Source organism: Petromyzon marinus, chromosome 62 (genome assembly GCF_048934315.1).
Source record: "Petromyzon marinus isolate PM22_M1 ecotype Great Lakes invasive population chromosome 62, UKy_Petmar_22M1.pri1.0, whole genome shotgun sequence".
Lineage (NCBI taxonomy): Eukaryota > Metazoa > Chordata > Hyperoartia > Petromyzontiformes > Petromyzontidae > Petromyzon > Petromyzon marinus.
In genome coordinates this window covers 1828135-1850297 of record NC_133728.1, presented here as the reverse complement: position 1 = coordinate 1850297, position 22163 = coordinate 1828135, and the positions used below count along the sequence as shown (strand labels likewise).

General features: G+C 48.5%; 1 protein-coding gene across 3 annotated transcripts in view; it reads left to right on the top strand.

Annotated features, from left to right (window-relative positions):
• The window catches only part of LOC116955835 (nectin-1-like), a 49128-nt gene extending 39153 nt beyond the window's left edge, over positions 1-9975 (top strand). For 2 of the 3 annotated variants that reach the window (XM_076053631.1, XM_076053629.1), the window contains exons 15-18: positions 459-541; positions 2052-2094; positions 3743-3813; positions 7526-9975. In XM_076053631.1, the coding sequence (XP_075909746.1) occupies positions 459-541; positions 2052-2094; positions 3743-3811 (195 nt within the window). In that variant the 3' untranslated portion in view covers positions 3812-3813; positions 7526-9975. Of the gene's footprint in view, positions 1-458; positions 542-2051; positions 2095-3742; positions 3814-7466 lie in introns of all 3 variants that reach the window. The other variant, XM_076053630.1, reaches the window with a different exon arrangement.
• Positions 9976-22163: the final 12188 nt, after the last annotated feature.

Sequence of the window (22163 nt, the reverse complement as noted above, 5' to 3'; positions counted from 1 at the left end):
CCACGCCTTTCCAAACGCTCACCGGCCAGTGTGGAAGAGCGGGCCAAATATCCACTGCTGGTGGTCTCAAGTGGAGGCTCTTCTGCCAGCAGTGAGCAAGCAATTGCAGGGCTGCTGCTTTAGCCACTGTTTTTGACCCAGGTCGCCCTTGCAAATGGAACTCACCTGGTCTCTTGAGTTTCTCACCTGGCTAAACCAAATCCACTCGACCCACTCACTCATTCACTATTGCACTCACTCACCATCTTACTCATTCACTCACTCCACATCTCACTCGCTCTTGTAGATTACACACTCACCTGGGCTCTTAAGTTTCTCACCTGGTTAAGCAAAATCAACATGTATTTAATCTCGCGTACTATATCGCATACATACATGCATAGTACATATACATCATCGGTGATTGAAGATTACGCCTGATGACGGAGACGATGAATGTGATTGTGTGTCCTGATCAGGCGCCGATTTATGCTGAAGTCAATAAAGAGAAAGCGGATAAGACAAGTCCAGTTGGATCCACATCAGCTGGCAAACCTACAAGGTAAACTTGTAACATTCTGTTTTTCAAGGGCTCGAAATATTTCCCATCCCCACCCCCTCTATTTTACACCAATTCTTTGATCATTCATCTCGCATCGTCACGACTCGGAGGGTCCTCTCCGATGACTTGCGGAGCTGTGCTTGACCCTCCGTGTTGTAGAACGGCCCACAGAAGTGGATATCACAGAGCTACAACCTCCTGCGATCCCTTCCTCAAGTAGTCAACCCCGTCGCTTTAACATCACGCACGATGCTGCCTCTTTTCCATTCCTTTCGTACTTGTCGTAGTAAATGCTGCGAACGTACTTGTGGCATGTTGAACTTATTTCGCACCGTACGTAGCCAAGCATGCTAATCGTAAGTGCGGGTGACGGACCACGAACTAAACACAAAAAACGCATTTTCTTGGTTCTTTCGGTAAAGTCACGTAGAAGGGAAATAATAAAATAATAAAATATATACAACGTGACTTTACCGAAAGAACCAGGAATATTAATCACTGCAGTCACGAAAGCTTTAAATCAAAAATACAATACAAATTGTCACGACGTTTCGACTGCAACACAAGCAATCATCATCAGGTGTGAAAACCATAGCAAGAAAATTTGAAAAAAGTGGCGTTTTTTTCTTAACGTTAATAAAAAAAACCGCCACTTTATTCAAATTCTGATAAAATATGCATTGTCTGTCTCTGGCGTAACCCAATCAGTTTTAAAAGAGAGGTTCAATCCCTGCCAGTGGTGTAGTGGTTAGCACGGCTGGACTTTGCAACCCAGCAGAGATCGCCCGTTCATTCTCCAGTCATTCTAAATGAAGGAAGAACCGGTCACTCATCCTGTGCCCTTCATGCGTCCACTTTTATTATGACTATCTCTATGGCCCTTTGCTCTGGACTCCGAGGACAAAGTGATTTCTTGCACAATCGAACGTCGAGGTACTTTTCGCTTCTTCTGCTATTTACCGCCCTAGCAGAGGAGCCACTGGTAGGAAATTACACGTTGCTATGGGAGGGGCGAGTGTCTCCATAGGACAACCTCTGTTGTTTTCTTCCCCATAAAGTGCTACGGTCTGTTCTCCTATGTAACGCCGCGTGTTGTTGTCATAGCACGAATTGGATCTAACGCTATGAATGTATTAGCGAGCAAGTGTTTTTACAACGTGGATGCGGATTGGATACATAACGCAATTCAAGTGAACGGAACTACGTCGCATGAGTAGGAATAAGTGGTGTGTACGGATGCCTCGGTGTAGCATCATCGCACAAGGCATTGGGATGCTGCTGGATGGTTCTAGACGCTACCCACGCGCCACAGTCTTTGTTCGGCCCGCGTTACGCATCTCACGGCATTATCGCGGACTGTGGTTTACCCCCTAAGTTATATATTGTTTATTATAACGCGATTTTTCCATAACGTGCTGTTCTTCAGGAACGCAATTGCCACCGCGTCATGGGAGAACGGGCTAGACTCATTTTATTGATCTCTCTCTCTCTCTGTTGCTTTGCCTTCCAGTTCGAGCTTCCAAGCAGGAGGTGATGACGCAAATGGGCAACAGGTGTGACACCCACCACGGACGCAAGAGCACACAGCAGCAAGAACAATACCGTTTCTCTACCATGCACTCCTAGCGTCTTGTTGCATTGTTGTTGTAACTTGCTGCGTTGGCAGCGGCAGCGTAACCCGTTGACGCGCTCCGCTACGAACCCCGGCTATGACCTGAGTTCGATTCCCGCTCACGGTCACAAACCCCGGTAACAATAATCTGAACCAGCCATGGGCCTCCCCGAGGTCGTCGCGGCCTCAAATGAGTACCCGGTGCGGTGTGTAAACATCACCGCTGGGGAGACAAAGGCGGCCGGTGAGTGGTGTGCCGGCTCTCGTGTGCTGTGCCGGCCTTCATCGGTACTCGCCAACAGCACTTGCCCCTACAGTCTGGTAAAGGCTATGCGGAGAGGATTTTTGTCTTTGTTAACTTCAATATGGGACCTTTATTGACAGTATTAAAGTATAACAATAGGTTTGACCCTTTCTGGCAATAAAACAGTTTTGTAAAGATGTTAAAAACACCAAACAGAGTCCTAATTCAAGGAATCCTGTCTGCATTAACCACACGTATTTGTGGTGAACATGCAAAAAAAAAACACGCTCCGATAATACATGTGCATTGTCTTTGAAACTGATTGGTCCATACCAAGTACAGCTTTCTGTTGAGCCTAGTGTCAAAGTGTTAGACCTGTTTGGTGTTTTAACATCTTGACACAACTGTTTTATTGCCAGAAAGCGTACAACTTATTGTTATATTTCAATATACTGGCAAGAAAGGTCCCATATTGTAGCTGCTCACCCCGAGATATAAGTGCCGTGGTAGTGGCATTGCCCTGGTGCTGCCCGCCTTTTGGCGTTTTCTGGCCTAACACTTTGAGACGAGGCTCTAAAGAAAGCCATCTCTGGTGTGGACCAATCAGTTTCAAAGACAATGCCCATATATTATCAGAGCGTGTTGTTTTTTGTTTGCATGTTCACCACAAGTACGTGTGGTTAATGCAGACAGGATTCCTTGAATTAGGATTCTGTTTGGTGTTTTAACATCTTGACACAACTGTTTTATTGCCGTAAAGGGTAAAACCTATTGTTATACTTTTGTAACTTGCTGACCCTGTGCCCCCGCTGGACATCTGTCAAAAGGGAGCTTCACAGCTCATAGGATTGCTGCTCCTGCCGGAAGTCTAAATGAAGCTTCTGACTGATAAAGATTCTGAACTGACATCCACCGCAGTGCTCGTACATGTGCTGACCCAAGTGGTTGCGCAAGACTTAATGATTGTCACCAAATGCTGGAACGAGATTTACTTATTTGGTGACTGTGTTGTTGCTGCCGCCGCCGCTGCAGTTGTGCACAAGCATCAACAACAACGCATCGCGTTCCATGTCAATAACCACACCACTGCGTGTGTGACCTTAAAAATAATTATAACATAGATATAATAAGCGGCGTTTTGGGAAATGGCCCTGCTGCATGTCACACGGCATCATGTATGTGCTCTGAAGAAGGGTCGTTGCCTGAAACGTCGCCGATCTAACATACATTTCGCTTTCAAGGCCACACACGATGTTTCTGCCCATTGTTATATAATGGTGTCTCATGGTGGCGATCGATGTGACTCACAGCTGCCCTGTGCATTACGAAACCCGTGACCCTCTAGCACCTGCAAAAGCCAAAGCCAAACGTACCTCCAAAGCCGAAGAAGGGTTCCCAGAATAACGCCGATTGAAGGTACCGTGTCTTCACGTGTCTTCAAGTATCATGATGTGTATTCACTTGTCATCACGGGCGTTCGGGATTCCAGTCCACATTATTCGGGGTAACGGTGCAGCCCCGTAAATTGCTTTCTCACAACACTGCTGGCTGTCTATTGTGAGTCTGTGGGTCTGTGTGCAAGTCCGTGGATCTGTGTGTGTGCACGTCTGTGGGTTCTATTTGTGTGCAAGTTTGTGGGTCTGTGTGTGTTCGAGTCTGTGGGTCTGTGTATGCAGTAGGTCAATGGGGCTTCTGTAATTAATTGGTGACCAGACTAAGAGCCATCGACTCACTAAATTTGAGATCCAGGTTTAATCCCAGGCAGAGGCTGGAACCTGGATTTGAACCAGGGTCCCAGTGGTGCCAGTTCCACGTCGCTGATTTTGGATCCACTCGGCTGCCTCTTCCACCGTGTCTCCCCTGGTGTCTCCACTGTAATCTCCCTATGTATCCCGCGGTATCTCCCACGGTGTCTCCCACTGTCTCCCCTGTTGTATATTTTGGGTCTTGAAAAATTAATAAAAATAGTAAAAATTAAATGAAAATGGGTAAATCTGTAATTATCCGGAAGTATGCTAATTTATGTAATAATTCAAATAAATTATGCTAATTGCGGAGGTGTAATTGCATGAAGTTATGCATGCAATTATGCTAATGTATGCAATTATGATAATTAGGCTCTGCCTCAATGTCTAGGGTTGTATTATCAATCGGGATAATACAATGATTCTCGCTTTAACTTTTACTGATTATGTTTTAGTGTGTCAGGTCTCAAAATTCAGATCTCACCGCAGAATACAGTTCTTATAGTTAAGATTATTATGCATGAACTTAGGAAGGCACCACTCAAACTCTTTTGTGTTAAGCAACTTTAATCTCTAAACAAAAACATAACACTCTAATGTGCAAACTCTTATGCTAGGAATGACAATGACAACACAGTCCTCCTGGTGATGTCCTCCTCATTGATCCGTACATTTAACCCTCAATGATCACGTTTGTTAAACTGGGTAACAGAACAATCGGTTTATTCCTCAGAGTAAAGCGAGCATACACGGCGATGGGAAAAAGTCCTTAAAAATTAACGTGACAATAGTCATACAAACAGTAATAAAGGAACATGCCTAACGCAATAGTTATCATCTAATTCATTGGCAAGATTATGCAATTAACAAAAACGAATGACTAAAATACTTCTAAACAATCGCATTCATGTAACTAGTCGGGCAGCAATGCTTTTCACGATCAGCTGATATTTAACGCACCATCTTGGAATGGCAACCCTTCTTGAAACACAAAGACAACTTTTTGGAACAATCTCATTAGTCCCGATATGCGTGTTATGTGCGTGTGTCTTCTTTGCCACTTGTTGACTTGGCGGCTTACTCGGTACGGCGTTCCTTGTGCTGAAAAATATCTCGGGTTCCCGGCAGGGCCGCTGGGACGGCGTGTGTGTGTGTGTGTATTAAACACATGGCGCTCTTGCCTGTGCCAACACTCTTCCTCTTGGCGTTGCAGCTCTCTCCACTGCTGGTTGAGTTGGCGCGATGCTCGCCGTCGGCGGTGCGCGATGATTCCGTCACCAGATAGCGCTCGCAACTCGTCCGCTGGTCGCCGTTCCTCACTCTCGTCTTAGTTCCCAGCTGGTGCTGGTCGATGAGTGTATGGGTCGAACCCACGCCGCTCTCGCCGGCGCTCTCCTCTTCCTCACGGGCGGCTGGTCAGGCTCTTTCCACTGCTCCGGTGCTCTCTCCTTGCTCGCTCCGTGCTCTCGCCCTTGGCGTGCGGAGGCCAGCTACACACGGGCACCCACTGGTGCCTCCCCCGCCCTCACTTCAGGGCTGCGCTGGCTCAGGCTCTCTCCACTGCTCCGTTCTCTCTCCTTTGGCGGGCAGCTGCCAGTTTCACGCTGACATTCAGTGTTGCCTCTCCCTCCCTTCCTTCAGGGCTTCGCCTTGTCGTTGCTCAGCTTTCGTGCTTTCCGCCCTTCTTCCAAGAGGGCTCTTGCTGTGAGTTGCTCGTCGCTGGCTGGATCACTAACTCTCAAAACTTGTAAATTGTATTAGCACACCTCTTACACAACTCTGATAGCTTAGTACAATGCAACTTATCGCAATCCTTGATTCTGCAAGCGACTCAAAATATCAGGATAAATGTAGAATAAAACTTTCAATGATACTATGCCGGTTCATGCCGAACTCAGCTCTTAACAACACATCGTTCCTTCTCTCTGCGAGACACGACACCCATGGTTGATCTCGAGGCCATGCCCCGGAGGCCTGCCCCTTGCAAGACTGCCTTGCATAATCTGTGTCCTTGTTTAGATATGAAATTCTCTCTCCTATGCGCGTCTCTTGCGGGAAAAAAGAACAGATGCCCTCTGTCTCGTTTTTCTCCCGTGGCCACAGCCTGGCTGTCCCCCCCCCCCCCCCCCTTTTGACCTTTGACTGGCTGATTTCGATCACCATGTTCATGTTTTTGTTTGCATTCCTCCCCTCCTCTGCCTTCGTGGTGTTTGCTATTTCGAGTGGAGGCAGTCCCCTTTCATACGTATTTATTACTATCATGTGTTGTGTCATATTTTTTGGAAGACACAGGCGGCCGGGGAGGCTCTGATTCCATGGAATACATTTTATCTGGTCTTGTGTGGCTGACCTATTTTCCTTGTATCTGTTTTGAGTTATCCTAGGTCTAATACCTCATGATTATTTTTTGGTTAATGTTTAACCAAGATTGTAATGTACCATTAGATGTTACCTCCAGTATTTCAAGGGTTTCATTAACCTTTGCTCCCTGTCTGTATCCAGGGATCCGTGCTTGTTATTCTAGAATTATATTTTTAGATCCTGAGGTTGGCGATATAACTAAGTGTTCACTTAAGCTTCCTTGACTGCCGGAATTCATATTCCTTGGTTCTCTTGGTAAATTCACGTAGATAGTAAGATACAATAAGAAACAATATATGAGTTGAATAAGGGTGAAATAAAGTAAGTAATAATAAAGCCACTAATATAGACTGCAGTCTATAATGTCGATTTGTTCTTTTTGCTAAGTTTAGAACTATTACCGTTAAAGAAAACGCCAGTTGTAATGTCCGTTTTTCCCTGCTATGTGCCTGTGTTTTACGGCTCTGGAGATTTTTGTGTGAACTGTCCAAAAGGTTCGGGGAGGTCATGTTATATGGACCATTGACAATCTGGAGATTTTCCAGATCGTCGTTAACCTCCCTTTCCCCGGAGTTTATTATTTAATGGCTCTTTATGACCTCCAGATACTTGGTGTGGCTTGTCGGAGGTAGCGGGGTTGAGGGTATTTGTTTCATTTTTTAATCGATTATGATTAAAAATATATATTGGCAGAATTATTCTTAATATCAATTTTTGGAAAAAAAGCCTACATATACAACACCCCTGACGTCTCCGTTGGTGTCTCTCTTGGTGTCTCCCCTGGTGTTTCTGACGGTGTATCCCCTGATGTCTCCCTTGGTGTCTCCCTTGGTGTCTCCCCTGGTGTCTCCGACGGTGTCTCCCCTGGTGTCTCTTCTGGTGTCTCCCACCGTGTCTCCCCTGGTGTTTCCTTTAGTGTCTCCCACGTGCCTCCCCTCCTGTCTACCACGGTGTCTCCCACAGTGTCTCCCACGGTGTCTCCCCTGTGTCTCCCACGTGTCTCCCATATCTCCCGTGTGCAGTGAGAATCAAGACAGTGAAATTGAGCCACCCGCAGGACGTGATGAATGAACACGAAAAGACAGAAGATCTAAGAAGACAAGGTCGCTCATCTGTGTCTCAATGGCCAGGGTCAGAACCACTCAGCCAGAACCGCTTAGGATCTGGGTTCAATCCCTGGAACAAGCGTTGCTCCTCCCGTCTCAGGGTTTATAATGGCCGGGTCAGCGCAATATGCTAGCGCCAATTAGAGTTTGGTTTCTGTGATTTGTTTTATGTTGCTGATTATATACAATGCAACGTCAAGTTGTCATGAAGTGGGCATTGTTAGGTGGTCACTTCCCCTTAACTTTGTAACCGTGTTGTGAATTGTTTATTGCGTTTGTTTAGTGTAATTCCGCTGCACCTCCAGTGTGAAATTAAGCAAACTTCGAAATGTTCTTCATCTGTGCGAGCTCGATATAAGCCCATCGTGATAATTCATGAAAACTTTACATGCCCCCGAAATCTCAGAGCGTATCTCATCTCAGGCATTCAAAGGAACCGCCACTCCCCCACCTCCCCCAGCTCCAGCTGTCCCTGTGTGGCATTCATTTTTGTATTCAGTGTGCGCTTGGAAGAGCAGGCCAAATATCCACTGCTGGTGGTCTCAAGTGGAGGCTCTTCCACCAGCAGTGATGTGAGCAAGCAATTGCAGGGCTGCTCCTCTAGCCACTGTTTTTTTACCCAGGTCGCCCTTTCAAATTGAAACTAATCTGGTCTCTTGAGTTCCCACCTGGTTAAACCAAATCCACTCTACTCCTTCGCTCACCATCTCACTCATTCACTCACTAACTCATTCACTCACTCACTGAGCATCTCACTCGCTCGTGTACATTATAATAACCCTATAACACGTATTGTGACGCACTTGCTGCCAGTTGTACAAGAATAACGAAGCAATTGCAATTAAATGCACTATTAATGTAATGGACCGCCAATTATTTCCATTACTCCCGAAAATGTTTTGCGAAAGTGCTAATCTCACGAGCGTTCTATCTCTGACACACAGCCATTGAACCCAGAATGTGATAGGTTCCTACATGTTCTTGACAACGTCATTATGAACACTCTGAGAAAAAGTGAAATACATTGTGTGATCCAGGGCTTCAACCTAGAATCTCGCTATGTCCGGCATGACCATTATGAACCTATGGGCGCCACGGTGGCGAGATGTTAATGACCTCTCCTGGTATGCAGGAGGTCGTGGGTTCGACCCAGACCCTGACACCTGCTGTACATTTGGAGGTTGCATGTCTTTATCCCGGTGGTAGCGTGGATTTTTCTCCGGGTCATCCGGTTCCCCCCCCCCCTTCCCCCCGCCACACACGCATTTAGAATCAACATCACGCATTCAGAGTATTTGGCTGCAATACATTTCCACGTGATAAGCCACTTCGTTGGGCTTTCACTTGTGAAAGCCGGGTCGCTTCTGGTAAAGAGCTGCAGAGCTCAGTGGGCCTTACCTGGAAACAGGAAGTCGTTTTATTTTTTATTTAAGCCTTAGATCTTCTCTGCGTTGCCAGGTCATGAAGGCTTCTGTCGATGAGTGACGGAGATTTTTTTTGTTTTTCTCCAAAACTCTGGAACTCGTTTCCCATGAGATTTCAGGATCTCATTGAGTCCGTGGACTATTTTAAAATACGTCTTTGAAAAACTATCCCGACACTTGCTCCCATCATCTTTGTTAGTGAATTCGGCAAATTGCCATGAGCGTTGTGTTATGCGTTTTTAGTTTTCGGGAGTTTTTTTTTTATGCCGAGTGTCCACGTCTCTGTGTCCTGTACAGAGTTTTTTAAAATCATTGATGGGGGGCACTATATACATCGAATATATTATTATTATTAAGCTCTGCCTGGTAGGTCTTCAGTACAAGCTGGGGCTGGCATTGGCGCTGATGTTATTATCCACGACTGCAAATAGAACTTCGGATCATTCGGATCACGGCGCAAAGCGCACCCACTGCTTCCCACACTGGGAGAAAAAGAATTACGATGGCACCGTGGCACTTGTGACAGGCCACAGTGCCGCCCTTCAAAGGTGCCACTCGCTAACAGCACTTGCCCCGAACAGTCTGTTAAGGGTACACGGTGGATCACTGTCTTTGGGACCAGATTTATTGTAATGTAACAATTTACATCGAATTACACATACGAGGTGCGTTTTAATTACCAGGATTGTATTTTAATGTGAAGTATCAGATTGCTTTTTTCTTTTGTGAATTTATTTTGACGACAGTGGAATAAGCTCAACATGGATGTATTATATTTAATTAAAATCGATACGAAATTTGTAATGTAAATAGAATACCTGTGAAATTTTGTAATTCACATTAAATCAAAGGGTGTCGATCTTTCCACGCAAAATACACCATGGCAAGATACGGAAGTCGTACGATTCTTGAAATAAAAAAGAATGACATTCCTTTTGAAAATGTTCACTTTTAATGTTTTTGTAAATCGATTTATGTGATTGACAGTTGTGTATATTTGTGTGCGGGGGAGCGGTGGCGCAGCGGTTAGCACGCTCCGCTACGAACCCCAGCTATGACCTGAGTTCAATTCCCGCTCACGGTCACCAACACCGGTGACGATTGTCTGAACCGGTCAATGGGCCTCCCCTAGGTCGACTCAGCCTCAAATGAGTACCTGGTGCGGTGTGGAAACATCGCCACTGGTGAGAAACAAAGGCGGTCGGGCTTGATAGGTGCCACTTGCTAACAGCACTTAGGGGCCGTCCATAAATGACGTCACGCACCTGGGGGGGGGGGGGGGCAGACATTTGTGACGATGTGTGACGAGGGGAGGGGGGTTAAATTTCGATTTAAAGCTTTCGTGACTGCAAGGATTCATCTTCTTTGGTTCTTCGGTAAAGTCACGTAGAATGAGAATAAAATAATAAATTGATAAAATAAAATAACACAATAAATTCTCACGACGTTTCGGCCACAACACAAGCGGCTTTCATCAGGTAAAGGGACGAGACTGTCTGGAGGACAGCGCTGGAGCGAACAGCCAAGCTCAGACCGCGACCTTTAAGCTGTGTGAGAAGAAACAGCGCCTTGACAAAGGAATTATCATAGAATTTAGCATTGAAATAGCTGAGTGGTTAGCTTGTGACTGGTCACAGAAATGCTATGTTAAAGTCAAAGCATACACATCCACAGAGGCACCTAGTACAAATCAAACAGGATAATTTAGCATTGAAATAACTGAGGGATTAGCTTGTGACTGGTCATAGAAATAGCTATGTTAAAGTCAAAGCCTACACATCCACAGAGGCACCTAGTACAAATCAAACAGGAGAATTTGGCATTGAAATAACTGAGGGATTAGCTTGTGAGTGGTCATAGAAATAGCTATGTTAAAGTCAAAGCCTACACATCCACAGAGGCACCTAGTACAAATCAAACAGGAGAATTTAGCATTGAAATAACTGAGGGATTAGCTTGTGACTGGTCATAGAAATAGCTATGTTAAAGTCAAAGCCTACACATCTACAGAGGCACCTAGTACATGGACGCCAAAGGGGCTGCAACAACTCGGCTATCATACAGTAAACCGATGTAAAAAAACCTAAGTCTAAATTACATCAATATGATAAATGTACTCAATATATTCTTCAATAAGCTGAGCTATTAACAGTAACTGGGTATACACTACACTATATAATGAATACTATATAGTAAACCAATAAAAAACTAAAATATAAATTACTTCAATGTTATCAATAAACTCTATATATTTGTAGTGCCGTGAATTCACTCGGACGACAACCGTCTTTCTTCCACCGTCACTTTTATTCCATCGTTCCGTACACACTGATTCTCCTCTTCGCTCTCCGCCAACTCGGACACTCCGATTCACCTCAGCATCGTCCGCGCATCCTTTTCCACACACAGTGGTTCTTCCTCTATCTCCTCACACACAGTGTCCTGTCTGTCTATTCACACACAGTGACTCTATCTATATATTCACACACGGCGACTATCTCCGCACACACAGTGACTCTATCTCCGCACGCACAGTGACTTGCCTGTCTATTCACACGCAGTGACTCTATCTATCTCCGCTAATGCTAACTCTCCCTTATCGCTATTTACTGTCTTTTGGGTTCGACTCTCTATCTATTCTTCCCTAACATTGCCAGCTGTCCTCTTCGTATCTCTCCACCTCTCGCCAACAACTGCCCAGCAACAACTCCCCCTCCGTTCAAATCACCTAGCGTTTTATCCCCTTTACAATTAGCCTTAATTGCCACGTGGCTCGCTGGCATTTTCCCGCCAGCTCGCACCTGTCCCCTCGGTCAGACTTCGAGACGCCGCCACTTAACGCTAACAGCCTCTCGACCAATCACAGCCCTCGTGCCACGACTCCCTTAATTACTTCGGGTTGTTTATGCCACCCGTGACTCGACCACCTGTTCGACCTCATGTGACCCACTCTCCCTGTATGTCTGTATGTACTGTATGTGGTCAATTCCTATGCATATCGTTTACTCCACTACATCACCCCCCCCCCCCCCGTGATGAAAGAACCTAGCCGTCCCCGGCTACGATATACTCGAATTGGAGTAGTGTAGTGAAGCGGACGGAATGATGACAACATATATACATAACGCATTTGCAATACACAACCATTTTGTACAACCACACAACGACACGCACACAACACCTTTATACAGAATTCCCAACCCCCAAAGTCAACGTATTGTATTCCTCCTGGAACGGGTTCCCGCTGCCGGTCCATCTCCCCTGCACGGGATACCCTGCTGTAAGGGAGGGCCTCGCTCGTCTCGCCAACGAACCCTGCGCCCATCCCTGTCCCCGCGACACTCAGCTGGCGGGGCTGTCCGTTGTTCACGGTTGGGACGGCCATTGATCCGGATCTGTGGCCGTTCAATTGGCGTCCGGTCGGTAACCCTGCCCAAAAAGGGCGATCCTGCAGGCACACGGGGGGCAGATCTCTGGGACACGCGCACTTGTGACCTCCCCACAGGTTCGTCGGACACATCCAATACAGGCCGCTCTCGGATGGGGGATGACGCATCACATGGTAACACAAATTTCTTCAGGCGCGACGGGTGAACAAACCATGCCCGACGACCAAATTTTATTCGCACACTCTGATCCCGTAAAACCTCCACAATATCAACGGGCCCCTGCCAGGGGCGGTGAAACTTCGGGGACGTTCCCACCGGCACCATGGGGCAGTGCAACCAGGCTTTATCTCCAACACTCCACGGCTCTCGTGGCCGCTGCCTGCCAAGCAATTTTTCGTTAGCGGCTTGTCATCGGGCTGTATTTTGCAATGCAGCCTCTCGAGCTTCCCTTAGATGGTACAAAGCCACCTGCATCGGAGCAGGCACCGTCGTAGATTTCTCCCATTTTCGAATCCCCAATTTAACAATAGCCGGCGCTTCCGGTTCCCGTCCATACATCAGAAAAAATGGCGAGTACCCCGTTGAGGCATGCGGGGCCAATCTATACGCGGCCAGCGTTGCTGCAACATGCAGATCCCAATCATCTTGAGCGGTGTTTACTTGGTGACAAAGCATGGACGTCAGCGTCCTATGCAGCTGCTCGACCATCCCGTCAGTCTGCGGGTGGTACGGGGACGTCTGGATCTTTTTGGTCCCCAGCGAGTCACACACGTCTTTAATCAATTTCGATGAAAAATTTCTACCTTGGTCAGTAAGCAAATGTTCCGGGGCTCCCTTATCTAATACGTATCCATTCAAGAAAGCCTCAGCGATCGACGTCGCTGATTGGTCTACTAGCGGCCATGCCATCGGCCAACGAGTTAAGTATTCCACCCCGACGAGCAAATATCTGTGCCCTCGGGGGGTGACAGGGAACGGACCCAAAATATCTAGTGCCACAATTTCGTTCACTCTCGAAACTTGAATCGATTGCAAAGGGACACGATATGGCTGTGCCGGCGCTTTCCTCCGTGCACATTCCTGGCACGCTTTTACATGCTGTTTCACATCGTTAAACATTCCCGGCCAGTAAAATTCACTCCCCACCGTCAACGCAGTCTTCTTCTCCCCCAGATGCATCAATTTCTCATGTATCTCGTTAATCAGTTTCCCCTGCAACACCCTCGGGACAGCAATACAAAATTTTTGTGCTTCCACATCCCAGCGAACAAGCAACCCCTCCATTAACATCAAAAATGGGCGATCCTCTGATCCCCTTGAACGAGAGGCACGCAGCCTCATCCTGTTCAGCGAGGAATCTTCCACCTGCAGTTGCTTCCACTGCTTCAATGACAACCCCAACAATCCAATTTCTGCTCCAGGGATTATCCCTGGCACCCCCGAACCCGCTGCAGCGACCGTTTGCGGAACCTCCTGCAGCGGCGGGCCGCAACGCAGCGAGCCCTCTGTGCACCGACACGTCTCAGCCGGTCGCGGCAACCTCGACAAAGCATCCGTGTTTACATGGTGCATTCCTTTCCTATACTGGATCGTGAAAGAGTACTCCTGGAGGGTCTCAAGCCAGCGAGCCATTTGCCCCGACGGCTGATCCACGCGCAGCGAGTACTGTAGTGCCGCGTGATCAGTGCAGATCAAAAATTCCCTGCCGTACAGATACGGTCGGTACTGGCGAATAAAATGGACAATCGCCAATTATTCCCTACGCGTCACACAGTATTTTTGCTCCGCCGGCGATAACACCCGGCTGCCATATGCCACCACTCTCTCGACGCCATCAACCATTTGTGACAAAACCGCGGCTATGCCCGTATCACAGGCATCCGTGTCAAGTATAAATCGCTTTGTAAAATCCGGGTATCCCAACGGCGGTGCGTCTGCTAGTGCGGCCCGCAACGCTTCAAACGATTTTTGTTCTGCATTCCCCCATTGAAACTTCACACCTTTCCCGGTTAGCGTATGCAATGGTCGAGCAATCGTGTCAAAATCCTTAACGAACCGCCAATAATACGACGCAAAGCCCACAAAGCTACGCACTTCCCTTGCTGTTTTCGGCACTGGCCATGTACGCACACAACTCGTCTTTTCCGGATCAGTGGCCACTCCTGATGCGCTAACGACGTGCCCCAAATACTTCACCGATGTTCTTAACAATTGGCACTTCTGTGGTTTAAATTTCAATCCGGTGCGCCGCACTCTGCCAAAAACGGCGCGCAGCCGTTGCAAATGTTCATCGAAATTCCTACTGAAAACAATCACATCATCTAAATATATCAAGAATGACTCCCACTGCAGGCCCGACAACACGAGTTCCATTAATCGTTGGAAGGTCGCCGGCGCTGAGTGGAGTCCCATCGGGAGCACGTTAAATTGATACAATCCTTGTGGTGTCCGAAATGCCGTTTTAGGTCTTGACTCCTTATCCAGGGGCAATTGCCAAAAGCCCAACAACAAATCGAGGGTCGAAAAGATTCTAGCTACGGACAGGGCGTGCAGTGAATCATCAATTCGTGGAAGCAGGTACGCTTCCGCCACCGAAACTTTATTCAATTTCCGATAGTCAACACAAAATCGCATAGTTCCATCACGTTTTTTAACGAGGACAATAGGGACTCCCCACGGGCTGGACGATGGGGCGATAATATCTTGCTCTAGCATTTCATCAACAGATCGCCGAATACATTCTTTCTCAAGAGGACCTACACGATGCGAATTTAACCTGATTGGGGGTGCATTCCCCGTGTCAATACGATGCTGCAACAACGTCGTTCGACCCATGTCGTATTTCCCTGAACTGAACACATCCTTAAATTCCAGTAGCAACGCATGCAAATTCGACCGTTGCACAAGCGATAACTCTGGGTTTTGTTTGTAAAGATCCCTTAACCATTCCGGATCGTCCTCCTCCCTTGACAACATTTCATCCTGTCCCGTAGCAAAACATGTTTTTGTTTCTGGACCCGGCGCACCCATTGCGTGCACCAGTGTAGTGCCCCCTTGAATAACAACCTCTTTGTGCCCCGCGTTTACAATTTGAATGAAGGGATCACAATATGTTGGTATTATGGTCAAAGCTCCTACCACGGTGAGCATTCTCGATACAGCATTTGAGGGTGTCAACAGCACTCCCTCCTGCAGCTCATCCCAAGGCAATTCCTTCTTTAACCGTAGCGGTACCAATATTTGCGATGCAGGCGGGACGCGCACGGTGCGGCTCACCACGGCCTGCACCACAGCGTTCGCCACCGCGAATTTCGAAAGCGTCCCCAAAAATTTCATACATCTCCCCGACGGTAATTCCAAACAACCTTTTTCCACTGAAATCTTAATTGGCATCTTTTGCAAGAAATCCGTGCCCAACAAACACAGTACCGCCAAGGAGGTTGAAACCAAAACACTTCCTGTCACAATAACCTCCCCAAATTTGAATTGTCGCAACCACGCAGCCCATAATGCCCAAACTACCCCCGTTTGCTGCTACGCATGGCCCTTCCACTGGCGCTAACGATCCAGGTGACGTCGGCAGCGACCGAAAAGTTTACAACGAAATGAGAGTTGCCGAAGCTCCGGTATCTACGATAGCCCGTACCATAACACCTTGAATACATGCCATCACATCCGACGATCCCGGCGCAGCCCCCAACACACGATGTACCAACGCGCCCCACGCATCCCGGCCATGCGTACTATCCGAACCCGATGAATACGGGTGAGATGACGCGGATGAGTGATGTGGATAGGGCGGCTGTGTATTGAATGCATCTCGACTCACCCGGGATCCTTGGTCTTGGGGGAACCGCCCGCTGTAGTAGTTCGGCGCCCACGGAGGACCACCTCTCCGTCTCCAGCAGTCGCGGGCGAGATGACCCCTCCGCTCGCACTCGTAGCATGTCCGATGCACGCCGTCTCAATATACCCTGGGACGATGCCGTCGTTCTCCGGTCAACACCCCGGCCGCCGCTGCCATCGGCGGCGTCTCGTCCACCACCACCGCCACCGTGCTCGCAGCCCCGGCAGGGGTCATCAGTGACGGCTGCGCCACCGCCGCCGCTGGTCCGTCTCATATATCAAGGTTGACTTGTATGTTCCTGGCGATCAGCAACGATGACACGTCGTCGTCATCATCCTTGTCCGGGAGCGACAAGACGACTTTCAGTTCCTTCGCCAGCTGTAACATCTTCTCTTGCAGCAGGGAGTCCCAGCCCTCCTCGTCCATCGCCGGGTATGCAACCTGGGCGAGGGCCAGCAAGGCGCTGCGGAATGCCAGGGGGGACTCCGTGGCCTCCCGTTTCCTTTGTTGAAATCGACGTTTGGCGACCGACCGCGGCTCGTAGACCTTCCTCATTGCCGCAATAGCACCGTCCAATGTTTTTTCTGACAGCGGCAGGGAGTCCCTTAAAAGTCGCCAAGGAGTCATCATCCAATGCCGTCGGCAGTGCTCGTAACGCGGCACTCTCCGTCCAATTCAGGGACTCGTAAGCCGCACGGAATCTTCGTATGAACGCCGTCCAATCTCCCACTTTGGCCTCAAATCGGTGTACATGTAACTGTCGTGGCGGTCCCGCCGACTGGTCGTCTTCGTCGTCAGAATCGTCCAACCGCTCCGGCTAGCGGCAACCTCCGGCGGTGGACCCGGTATGGGTAGTTGAATGCGGTTCTCCGTCAAAAAGTTCTGGAACTCCTCCGACAACTTTTTCATCCTGGCCTCCCACTGGGTCATGAGGACTCGCCAATCCTCTGGCGATCCCGGGCCTTCAGCACCACCCGAACCGCGGTCGCCGTCCGGAGTACTGCCGGCCATCTGGCCGGGCTGCAAATTGTCGTTGTCGCTGTCGCCGCCCGAGTCCACTGGCACATTTCTTTTCTTTGCCGCTTTCCTTGACATCGTGGCGTGTTCCGTACTTTTTCTGACACCAAATGTAGTGCCGTGAATTCACTCGGACGACAACCATCTTTCTTCCACCGTCACTTTTATTCCATCGTTCCGTACACACAGTAATTCTCTCCGTGCTCCGCCAACTCGGACACTCCGATTCACCTCAGCATCGTCCGCGCATCCTCTTCCACACACAGTGGTTCTTCCTCTATCTCCTCACACACAGTGTCCTGTCTGTCTATTCACACACAGTGACTCTATCTATCTATTCACACAGCGACTCTATCTATCTCCGCACACACAGTGACTCTATCTCCGCACACACAGTGACTTGCCTGTCTATTCACACACAGTGACTCTATCTATCTCCGCTAATGCTAACTCTCCCTATCGCTATTTACTGTCTTTTGGGTTCGACTCTCTATCTATTCTTCCCTAACATTGCCAGCTGTCCTCTTCGTATCTCTCCACCTCTCGCCAACAACTGCCCAGCAACAACTCCCCCTCCGTTCAAATCACCTAGCGTTTTATCCCCTTTCCAATTAGCCTCAATTAATTGCCACGTGGCTCGCTGGCATTTTCCTGCCAGCTCGCACCTGTCCCCTTGGTCTGACTTCGAGACGCCGCCACTTAACGCTAACAGCCTCTCGACCAATCACAGCCCTCGTGCCACGACTCCCTCAATTACTTCGGGTTGTTTACGCCACCCGTGACTCGACCACCTGTTCGACCTCATGTGACCCACTCTCCTTGTAGATCTGTATGTACTGTATGTGGCCAATTCCTATGCGTATCGTTTACTCCACTACATATTCTCCAATCAGCTAAGCTACCAACAATAAGTCGTTATATATCACAATGCTATATGGCGAAAAAATGGGTGGATTCTTACCCTCAACTTTAGCACCACGTATAGCTACGAGCCCCGTTCAGACGGACGAGTTCATCCATGGTCGGAACGGAGGAGGGGGAGAGAGACAGCTGCGAGGCGCTGTTATACTCCATGTTGCAAACCATACCATTAACCGTGGTGTGAGAGGTATTAAGAGTTAATGCCACCGAAAGAGCTGCGGTCTGAAGGTCATCATAAAATACAATTAATTAAGAACGGAAATGGTTTAAAACATCTTTCCAATGGTTACTAAGCCAGAATCCATCTTCTCGGTTGAAATTATCTCTGTGCTTGTATATGTGAATGGCCTCATGAACGAATCTCTCATGGTAGCCGGTTGGTTTGCAAAGAACCTCCGTCTTGGAGAAGTCAATGTCATGTGAGCCCACTGAATTATAACAGTGATCTGCCACGGCAGAGGAGTTCGTTCTACCGTGTTTCAAGTCTGCTTTATGTTCGCGGATGCGGTCCGAGATATGTCGTTTCGTTTCTCCAATGTAGCTACTACCACAGAGGCACTTTAGTTTGTAAACGCCCGGGTACCGTATGTCTGGAACAGCATATTTTACAGATGGAACCAGATCACGGATTTTATGTACTGTGTTGAATCGGACCTGGATCTTGTGTTTATTCAGGATTTTGGAGATCTTTTTAGTGACCTCTGCAATGTAGGGTAAGGTGATGGTTTTGAGTGGCTCCACAAGAGGATCCTTCTTCATGACTGGAGTGATGGCTTTGCGGATTGTGTAGTCGGAGTAACCATTAGCCCTGAGAGCCTGGTGTACGTGCTTGAGTTCACTGGTAATGTGTTCCGAAAGAACCAAAGAAGAGGAGAGGGGGGGTTTGAGAAATGTGATGTCACACCAAAATGCGCAACTTTAAATAAATATATAATTGATATAACAACACTAATTGTTATAACAACACTCCTACAACATCAGAGTGCAGCTGTCGGGGAGGCTGACCTCCGGCTCCTCACTCACGTGGGATCCGCTGCTCACCTCTTCCGTGTCCTGGGGAGGGTTACTGCTCACCGACTTCCCCACCCCCCCCTTCGCCGCGACCCCTCGGGGCACGATTCGTGGCTGGCGCTTAGCCACCTGGGGTGAATTTACACAATCTCTGCGCACACTCACACCCACTTACTCGTAATCCGCGCACCAATCGCGCGCGCGGGACTGGGGGTCGGGGGTCAGAGGGCAGGGACGTCACTCGCACACGCGCAGCCGATTGGGGGGTTGTCTCGGAGATTTATTTAAAGGGCTGTATGAACAATCTCACGGGTACGCCGCCCGTTCACCTCACGCACACGCCAAACAAAGGCCGCACGAATAATCTCGCGTGTACGCCGCCCTTTTGCCTCACACACATGTTAAATGAAAGGGCGTTTGAGTAATCTCACGTGCCTCTGTACGAGTCCGCCGCTGCTCACCACACGCACACGCTAACCACGAGCTACACGCATGGGCAAGCGCAAACACGTGGGTAAATACACACTCGCGCACAAACACAGGGTAAAACGACGCACACCACCATGTGTCCGTTCCACCCTCGCAGAAACCACACGACAAGGTTTATTGATCCCCAGCAGTTTATTCTCAGCGAGTCCGAGGCTAAATTACCCGAGTCAGTTTGAGTCAGCAGGGCAGGTCTAACCTATCTCCCGATGGTCTAAGACCCGCTCTGTCCACTCTCCTAGGAAAATCTCTCCTAGGAAAATCTCGTCACACGGACGTTCGAGTGGTTGGGAAGTCGACGGCCCCGAGCACTGGCTTGAGTAGAACACGAACTAACTCTATCCCTACCTTCTCTACCCTTTTTATTGCCCTCTACATCAAAGGTAAATCGGCGCTGATCCGCTGGCCTCCCGTCTAATCAAGTGTCTCGGATTTCCCGTCACTCTCCCCGGACCGGTGCTCTCTCAGACGTCCGCTTTTCACCCTCTAAACAAGCGCAGCTGTCCTACCAATCAGAGGACCGGCCCTGTTTTTCCCGCCTGCCTGCTGACCCGTGTGTGTTGTGGGTGTTTTCTACCCGCGGTGGCTCAGCAGCCCTGTCGTGACCACGTGATTACCACCCAAGTCACGGCGCCGCGGTGCGAGTCAGCCTCGGGGGAGGTCGCCCAATTCCCTGGTCGCAGGAAACCGTGAAGTTTGGTCCCATGAGAGGGCTTCTGGGTGAAAACCTGTCGGCCAGGTGACCTCCCCTCGGGGCTCTATGTGGGGGTGTGTTCATGTGGGGGCTCTATGTGGGGTGTATGTGTGTGTTCATATGGGGGCTCTATGTGTGTGTGTGTGTGTTCATGTGGGGGCTCTATGTGGGGGTGTGTGTGTGTTCATGTGGGAGCTCTATGTGTGTGTGTGTGTGTTCATGTGGGGGCTCTATGTGTGTGTGTGTTCATGTGGGGGCTCTATGTGGGGGTGTGTGTGTGTTCATGTGGGGGCTCTATGTGGTGGTGTGTGTGTGTGTGTTCATGTGGGGGCTCTATGTGGGGGGTATGTGTGTGTTCATGTGGGGGGTCTATGTGGAGGTGTGTGTGTTCATGTGGGGGCTCTATGTGGGTGTGTGTGTTCATGTGCGGGCTCTATGTGGGGGGGTGTGTTCATGTGTGGGCTCTATGTGGTGGTGTGTGTATTCATGTGGGGGCTCGATGTGTATGTGTGTTCATGTGGGGGGTGGTGAGGGGAGAGCAGCGTCGGCCCCATCGCTCGGAGGTGGCAGCGTCGCGGCCACGGCGTCGGCCGGACGGCTCCGCTGCCGCTGCGGCATCCCAGTTGCAGGCACGGCTCCGACGGAGCGGCTTCGCTGCTGCGGCACCACACAGCGCCACATTAAATAAGTACTACAATTTTGATTTAAAGCTTTCGTGACTGCAGTGATTCATATTCTTGGTTCTTTTGGTAAACTCACGTTGAAGGGAAACAATAAAATAATAAAAAAATATATAAAACAATCAAATTCTCACGACGTTTCGACTGTAACACAAACAGTCATCATCAGGTGTGAAAACCAACGGCAAGAAACATTTGAAAGAAGTGGCGGTTTTCACACCTGATCATGACTGTTTGTGTTACAGTCGAAACGTCGTGAAATTTTATTGTTTTATATATATTTTATTATTTTATTGTTTCCCTTCAACGTGACTTTACCGAAAGAACCAAGAATAAGTACTAAAATGACAATAGCTTAAAGCGATCTGAAGCATGTTTTATTTTCGAAATGGAAATATGGTTTGGGGGGCGGGGCAAAGCTTTGTGACGTCATATTTAAGGGGGGGGGGTCTGACTTTTTCTGACGCCGTGTGACGAGGGGGGGGGGGTCAAGAATCGTCCAAAATCGCGTGACGTCATTTATGGACGGCCCCTCATCCCAACAGCCTATTACAGGTTATACGGTGGGATCTTTGTCTTTATGATAATTTACATTTGTTAAGCGCGTTCCATTCAAGGATCCCAATGTGCCACCGTGTATGGAAATCAGGAAATAAGTCAGAACCAGCCGGCGTAAAGAGGTCACTTTTCAGGGCGAGCTTGAAATACCTCTAAATATTACTCTTTGTCTTATTGGCAGAGGCCAAAGCGTTCCATAGTCTTGGAGCTGCACTGGAAAAAGTGCGATCGCCCCGAGGAACGGAGCCTTGATCTCGGAATACTAAGAAGAGGGAGATCGGAAGACCTCAAGGCACGGCCGTATTTATATCCGATGGGCCACAGTAGGCACGGTGCATGAGACCTACTAAAAAAATGGACCCATGTTTTTTTGTGCGTATGATGAAATAAAATGTAACGAAGATATCTTCTTGAATCGATATATTTACATGGCTGCTCGTTGCAATTTCTTTGCAGTGGTAACAAGTCGTTTCACTCGGTGTAAGTGAGGCATATTGCACCCAAAATAACAGTCGAACAAATATTTA